This window comes from Dreissena polymorpha, chromosome 4, assembly GCF_020536995.1.
Source record: "Dreissena polymorpha isolate Duluth1 chromosome 4, UMN_Dpol_1.0, whole genome shotgun sequence".
Taxonomy (NCBI): Eukaryota; Metazoa; Mollusca; class Bivalvia; order Myida; family Dreissenidae; genus Dreissena; species Dreissena polymorpha.
This window is the reverse complement of record NC_068358.1, coordinates 17,913,514-17,921,906: the sequence shown is the minus strand read 5'-3', so window position 1 is coordinate 17,921,906 and position 8,393 is coordinate 17,913,514. Positions and strand designations below refer to the sequence as shown.

Sequence of the window (8,393 nt, the reverse complement as noted above, 5' to 3'; positions counted from 1 at the left end):
GCGTTTTCGCGCTGAAACTTAAACATGAAACCCGTGCAATTTTCGCGCGATATCATATCCGTAAAAGAACTGTACAAAACAAATAAAATACCGAATTAATTGAACCGAGAATTATCAAGGTTTCCACTACAAGTGTTACCCTGTGGGAAATACTCTGCCAGGGTAGTGACGTCACCATCTATGTATAGAATGGGGACTTAGAGGCATAAAAAGTTATCGTTCTTGAAACGGCCGGGGCACGAATGCTATTTATAATCATCGTTTTCAGAAAACGTGTAATTGACGCTGAGCTGCCTCGTTTACTCACAACGGGTTCAGGAACAAAAGAGAATGGCAGCCATGGGAGCGCTTTCTGTTATTGTCGCATGTTTAGTTGTTATTCTGGGTGAGTACACATAGTTGTGATGTATTGTTTGTGATGTAATGTACATTTAGGTAACGTAAGTGGATTTATCTACTTCTAGACACATTTAGATCTAGTCCAAATGCACGCGTAACATGTGTTAGATTTATTTTGTTATTTCTGCACCATGAGTCACTTACTACGTGCTCGCTTTTCAATTAAATGTTACTTTTATACATCGTTCAACAGTCAACACATTCGGTGCGCTAATAAATAAATTGAATAACATTTAGGCATATGCTTGAGTTTTGCGAGATTATTTGTATGTCTTTGTGCGTCTTTGTTCGCCTTGTTTGTCTTTGTGCGTCTTATGCTTGAGTTGCGCGAGATTATTTGTATGTCTTTGTGCGTCTTTGTTCGTCTTGTGTTTCTTTGTGCGTCTTTGTGTGTCTGTGTGCGTCTTTGTGCGTCTTGTGTGTTTTTAAGCGTCTTTGAGTGTCCATGGGTTGCGATAACAACGTATTGGGCGGCTAACGCACCGGTATCTGTCACCATTGAGAGTATGGCAAGTTAAATAATCCTAAAAACATTGTTTCTTTCTCTTTTCTCTTTATTGTTATTGCAAATGATTCAGAAATAACAAATCTTTTGTATGCGCAATTATCGGACATTTAAATAATAAAATACTATGTTTATTTAGCAGCTTAATTCACAGTACTTATTGCATTTCTGTCAAAGTGGCCGCTGCGATTTCGGTTTCTTTATGTAGGGTCACGTGCTTTGAATATAAATATCTCAGCCTCTTTTTAAGGTACACAAATGATGCTTATATCATTGGAAAGAAGAGATTCTGAGCTTTCTATTGGTCCATTTTTCGTAACATTAATATTAATGAGGCACTTGACAGTCGCGTGACATTTTTGTGCTTTTTGAAAGGCCCAAATAAACAGGAATTCGTAATTCTTACTGATTTCCACAGATAGCCAAAGTAAGTTCCATCTTTAATCAGTAAAATGCACTACATTTTTTGAAAATTCTCTGTAGCGCTAAATAGCGCAAGCTAGTTGAAGTGACCGACCCCAGTGCTACGTTTCAGTGTTTTTAATTTCTCGATAATTTCCGTAATTTCCGTAATCGCTTTCGGCAGTCCTTCGGCATTGCTCCGGCTTACTCCGTCGCCGTTCGGTTAATCATCACACGTGCAAACAAAACTCTATATGATCGTTGTTTCGTCTGCTTTTTGCAAACTTTCTGAACAGTACAGGCATTGTAATGTAAGTGGTCGAGTCGGTATCAAATGTAATATTGAACAATGGTATGCTCCATCGAAATGTCATTCACAGACATAACGGTCTGGCAAGGACTTTTATCAAAAAAACGTTTTCGTTTTAACGGTCTTTTCGGACAGAATAATATTCGGACAAATATTGTTTCCCCTTTTAATTTTCATACTCTGTTAACAAACAACCATGTGTTTCTTACAACTAACTATTGCTTAGAATGTTAAAGTGTGTGACTGTCAAATGAAACGAAGAAAATATTTTTAAAAAGACTTAAATTTTGTTACAGCAAGTGTTTACTCCAGACACAAAGTTGTCAAAATTCTATTATTGCACGACATGCATTGCTTATGTACATGGCTTTGGTGATGAAAACTTAAATGATGTAAAATAAACATCATGTTGAATGCTTAAAGACATAATGTACATTATCATTGAACCAAAACACAAAATGAAAGTAAAACTATTGACATAATTATTATTGCTAACCATGCAGGGTGCTTAGTTTAAGAGCATGTCACATGTTATGATTTTAAAAAGATTTAAGAAAAAAAATAAAAAAAATAATGCATTTCGCTTGAATAAATTTAATTCCTTTAAGAATATGACAAAAATCAATAGCGCACAATAGATTTGATTTATAAAACACAACTGATTTACAAGTTTGATGAATCTTATTCCCAGTCACAGTCATTGATAAAAAGAAAGCAAAGTTAGAAAATACATTTGTATGTTGATCTTATCTGGCAGAAAATACATTTTGTATTATATTTCCAGTCCTGGCTTTTACACACCCAGATGTTAAGTCTTCATTTTAACTTGTTTTATAACTTGACAATATTTCTTACCGCGGCTATTCGACAGACTTTAGAGTTATGGCCTTTGGTTTACTTAACATTTTACAAAAAATGTCTGTCTAGAGCTGTTTATGGTAAATATTTTGAAATTTTAAATGAAATATGTTGTACAATGTATATCTTTACTAGCATGAAAAAGTACGGTACTGCAAGTATCACTGACCTCTACAAGTGATGGCCTACTATCAACTTAATTGTCCCCTACCGGTAAAACCAGAGGGGACTTCTGGTTTGCGCTCTGTGCGTCAGTCTGTCAGTCTGTCACACTTTTCTGTGTCCTGCGATAACTTTAAAAAGTTCTTCAAATTTTTCATGAAACTTGGAACATGGACAGATGGCAATATGGAGATTATGTACGTCAATTCATTTTGTTCCTATGTCAAGAAGTCAACAAATATATATAAAAAAATAATGACAATAGTGGAGTTTCACCGGTATTGGTCCATATTGCTTGGCAATATCTTGTTTTCTCGACAACTTTTTTTCATCTGCACCCATATATTGGACATATACTGATATAAATATGTACTATTTGTCTGAGATATTTGTGTATTTCTTTGTTTTTCGATATTTATTTGTACAATAATACTTTGATATCGTGTTGATTTGCTATGACCATCTCTTTGTAATATTGTATTTGTAAACAGCCAAAGAGATAGCTTATGCCTAATAAAGTATATGGTATTGATGGATTTTGCTTAACCCTTGGCATGCTGAGGGCAATCATTAATGGCCTTTGCAAACAACTTGGAACCAGACCAAATGCAAAGTAATTCGATGTCTGGACAGTAGGGCTGTCGCCATTCACCGGTATATCGCGGTGCATGTCGTGAAAAAAATCGCACCGCTGTACGGCGTTGCCGCACCGGCTTTTTAAATATTATTATATTAGCACAGATATAAATACATTACATAATTATTTTGATATAGATATCGTTTTGATAACTGTAGGAGCGATTCAAAAGGGCTAAATAAATAATCCGTTAATATCCAGGTCAAGCAAGCGCTTCCACTGGTAGATGTTTAACTTTCACGTTTAAAATACAGCGATGTATGGGTCCGCACCTTTTTATGTCCCCCACTATAGTAGTGGGGGACATATTGTTTTTGCCCTGTCTGTCTGTTGGTCTGTCTGTTTGCGCCAACTTTAACATTTTGCAATAACTTTTGCTATATTGAAGATAGCAACTTCATATTTGGCATGCATGTGTATCTCATGAAGCTGCACATTTTGAGTGGTGAAAGGTCAAGGTCAAGGTCATCCTTCAAGGTCAGAGGTCAATAATATGTGGCCAAAATCGCTCATTTTATGAATACTTTTGCAATATTGAAGATAGCAACTTGATATTTGGCATGCATGTGTATCTCATGGAGCTGCACATTTTGAGTGGTGAAAGGTCAAGGTCATCCTTCAAGGTCAGAGGTCAATTATATGTGGCCAAAATCGCTCATTTTATGAATACATTTGCAATATTGAAGATAGCAACTTGATATTTGGCATGCATGTGCATCTCATGGAGCTGCTCATTTTGAGTGGTGAAAGGTCAAGGTCAAGGTCATCCTTCAAGGTCAGAGGTCAAATATATGTGGCCCAAATCGCTTATTTTATGAATACTTTTGCAATATTGAAGATAGCAACTAGATATTTGGCATGCATGTGTATCTCATGGAGCTGCACATTTTGAGTGGTGAAAGGTCAAGGTCATCCTTCACAAGGTCAAGGTCATCCTACAATGTCAAACATCATATAGGGGGACATTGTGTTTCACAAACACATCTTGTTTGGAATTTGGGACAGATTTCCTTTGCAAATAAGTTCATAATTATCCAAAAGATGTTTATTCTATTTCTTTTTTTCTTTCTTTAGTATATCGATTGTTCAAAGCATGGCACTTCCGAATCATGTTATCTTAAGATTCTGAATAAGTCAAGGAAGAGTCAGAACGCTACAGATTTTCAATACTGGGCCTGCTGACTCCGCATTTTAAACATGCCCTTGAAGCGTTCGATTTACACAGATCGTAGTCACAGCTATTGTAAACAACATGGCGGACATTTAAGAAAAATACGCGAATAACAATAACAATGACTACTTCTATCAAGTTTATTACAGTGTCTTTTGCAGTTTCTAGTCATACTATGATACCAGTTTTTTCTGATTATTGAGTTTAATAAAGTTTGTAAAACTTGTTATTCTGCTGTTTTCTTCACAGATACATATTCTGTAAAATATCGCGGTATGTACCGCGATACAGTGTTGCCGTACCACGATATACCGCGGTGTGCTCACGGCGTATCGTGACAGCCCTAGTGTCCAGTTTGCAAGCTTTCACATTCAGATAATATTTCTTATGAATATTGACAAAATTTGAAAAAACTCTAAAATTAACCAGAATACATTTTAGCAGACGATAATTAAGGATGCCCTTAATATTGCCCACAATTTGCTGCATATCCTTATTTTTCAGCCACCATCTTCACTTAATGAGCAATCACAGATACCAAATACATCAAAAAAATTGAATTTAAATTCTTTTTCTGGAATTGCGAGTGGTTTCTCTGAGGAAACATTTAATTTTCCAAATGAATCGCAGGTACTCACATTCACATCAACTGATAAAAGTTATCAGCCTGAAACTGACAATACAGTGCGTCATGTTTTGAATCTTGGTGGTAGTAAAGCAGTTGTCAAATTTTCTACAAATTTTTTTATATAAATTGTGGTGCATCTGACATTTCCACAATCAATCCAAATTCATTGTCATTGTTAAGCTGTGATGAATCATCACAAGACAGTCTTAAGTTCTTGCTTTGCTGACTCTTACGAGATTGGTACTCAGGCGGATGAATGTTTCAATTGTGATCTTACTGTTTATGAAAGTGACTGTCTGATCAATCAACTTGATATTTGGCATGCATGTGTATCTCATGTTTCTGCACATTTTGAGTGGTGAACGGTCAAGGTCATATCTTTCAAGGTCAAAGGTTGTATAGATGGGTGACTTAGTGTTTCACAAACACATCTTGTTCATTATAAAAATCAATTAGATTAAAATAGATTTAAGATTCAGTGTTTTAACCAAAGGCTGTTCAATAGCAAATTGGGAAGTCATTTTGCCAGAAATAAAGGACGATTTACATTTTGTAAAATTGATGTAAATTTTTTATTTTTCATTAATTCAAAAAAATTAAAAGGATTTTTCTTAGTTAAGACTATAGCAACAATAAAATATAAATCAATTTGTTATTAAATATTTTTTTTTAAAGTGTTGTCATCGCTACAATGGGCGTCTTAGCAGCATTTAGTAGGATCGGTGTTTATATATGTATGTATGTATATATATATATATATATATATATATATATATATATATATATATATATATATATAGCATTATCATGCATGTTTATACACGAGTCTGAGACGAACAACATTATACTCGATTTTTAATCGGTATTCATATGTCCTTATTTTATAGTTTGTGGATAATTCACACTATAAGTGTTTCAAATATTTTAGAAAGTATGCTTATGCTTTGTGCAGAGATGTGTTACGTGTTTACGAAGTCTCTTCTTTGTTGAAGAAACTTTATTTGAAGTAGGGTTTAGAGGTTTACACAAAAACTAATGAATTAACAATTAATGTCGATGAACAGGGAATGTTATTTATTTTTCACGAGGGCTACCATTTTGAGTCGTGTAAATGAAGTAGACGCTAATGACAAGTCATTGTCAAACTAGCATAAACATTTAATAAATATAGTTGTTAAGCTTTATTTAACAAAACTTCATTCCTTATTACTTTAGAGTCCTCCAAATCGTTTCAGCTGTTTTTTAGATTGTAATGTGCATGCGTTTTGTTAACCGTATTAGTTGATCGATTGAAACAAACATCTTCCACCGTTACCTGTTGGTTTAAACAGTATTTTATTATTGTAATGAAAATTTGAGCATGACTTGTGAAATACATTCATACAATAATGGATAAGAAAACCCCGTTAAAATGTGATCAAGTTTAATCACAATGTTTAGTTGTTTGCTCAGCGCAAATCATTTATAATCTGAGGCTTTAATGCTTAGTTTACACCTGGCCACGATCTCCCCGATTAGCCAGAGGCTAAAAAATCGGGGAGCTCTAGGATTAAATGGTGTACTCCACGTTCTGTTACGCTTCCTTACGAAATCAGCACGTTTTGTTGCTACTATCGAGCCCACGATTTGCATCACGTTCTGTTACGCTTTGTTGCGATCATCACGATTTGCTTCCACGCTTCACCACATTCCGTTACGTCCTGTTAAGATCTCCCACGACAAAGCTGCTTTGTTGCGATCTCCTGCGATTTGACCTACGATTTGAGATAAGAAAATGAATCGGGGCAAGCGTGGTGAAATTTAAGTTTGATTTAAAATCTGTCCCGATGCCCACGATGTCCCCGATTCAACCACGTTCCGTTACGCTCCCCCACGATCACCCCGATTCGACTCCACGCTCTGTTACGTTCGCCACGATGCTCTGGAATCGGAGACATCGTGGTAATTGTGGCCAGATGTAAACCTAGCATAACTCTTTCAGTGCTGGAACCGAATTTTGAAGGCCTTTGCAAACAGTTTGGAATTAGATGAGAACGTGGCATCTCATCAGGATCCAAACTGTTTGCTATTCTGATAGTATTCTTTGAAAAAAATCGAAGAAAATGCTAATTTAAGAAATTCAGCAGACGACATTTTAGCAGACGACAAGTTTCCCAGCATGCAAAGGGTTAATAGAAGGCTGCTGAGTAACAATCTGATGTGGAGATTGCAATACGCTATAATGCGTCTTTTGCGTAACTTCGTAGATAGCGCTTAAGTGATTTCTGGTAGTAAAGCGGAGGGGGGTGGAGGGGGGGAATTGGAAAAACTCAATACCATTTTACAAAGTCAGGGTTTTCATTAGGAGGCGGCCGGCGGCCGATTTGACCGCCTCAAATGTTATTCAGGCCGGCTCAAATTCGGAAAGAAAATTAAAACAAAACATCGGCAAATTTTCACGACGATGACGAGATATTTAGTATTCGTTAATATACTAACTGTCTGAAACGGAAGTAAACAACCTAAACCGATATATGTTAACTGCTTTCTCATTGGTCGTATCGATATAATTGTCCAATCGCGGAGCGGTTAACGAGACTGTACGACTTTGATTCAAGGTCACAAACTGTGACAAAGTCAACAATTGGATATGTAAAAAAAAAGAAAAATAAACGACTTTTATGTTTGTGTTTCGAGTAAGAACGATAGTTCGCTGTTGAAGTTATCTTGTTCCAGTTTTTTTAACGTTTATCATTTACCGGCACCTCCGGATAAATGCACTTTCCTGCTACACTTACATTTCGTTTTTTATTTGATTTTCGACAGATTTCGTTGATGTTTGTTTTTTTCCGCGGAGTTTTGATCCTCCGAGCGGTAAGTGGATTTATTTGTTACCACATTTTACAGGAGGGTGAGTCTTTCATTAGGATAAATGAAACTCTCGATCCCCAAACTCTCCTGATTTTTCCTGATTAAGGTCGGATTTGGTTGGCTTAAATGCTAAATATATTGAATTGGCACTGCAATGTTAAGCTATGTCCAAATTTGTATTTGAAAAAAATGTCCCAAAGAAGATTCCTCAGCAAAATATTTAAATCCTTACATTGCATCAGCTGGGGCAACATATGCCCGATTTTTTTCCCAAATAATTTCCTAAGTTAATAAAAAAACAACAACAATTATTCTCATGTCAACAGGCACGCAATCTTTATAAACTGAATAATCAATTATTTCAGAAAAAGACAGTCATTGTGTCCTCTTAACACAGTATTACTTATAAATGTTCAGGTATTTGATCATAAAATGCTTTAGTATTATTGTTTTAATTATTGTGATGTTTAT

At 35.6% G+C, this 8,393-nt stretch overlaps 1 protein-coding gene across 1 annotated transcript in view; it reads left to right on the top strand.

Annotated features, from left to right (window-relative positions):
• The first annotated feature begins 230 nt into the window (after positions 1 to 230).
• The window catches only part of LOC127876673 (uncharacterized), a 47,987-nt gene continuing 39,824 nt past the window's right edge, over positions 231 to 8,393 (top strand). The window contains exon 1 of the mRNA XM_052422041.1: positions 231 to 385. Coding sequence (XP_052278001.1) covers positions 331 to 385 — 55 coding nt within the window. The 5' untranslated portion in view covers positions 231 to 330. The remainder of the gene's footprint in view (positions 386 to 8,393) is intronic.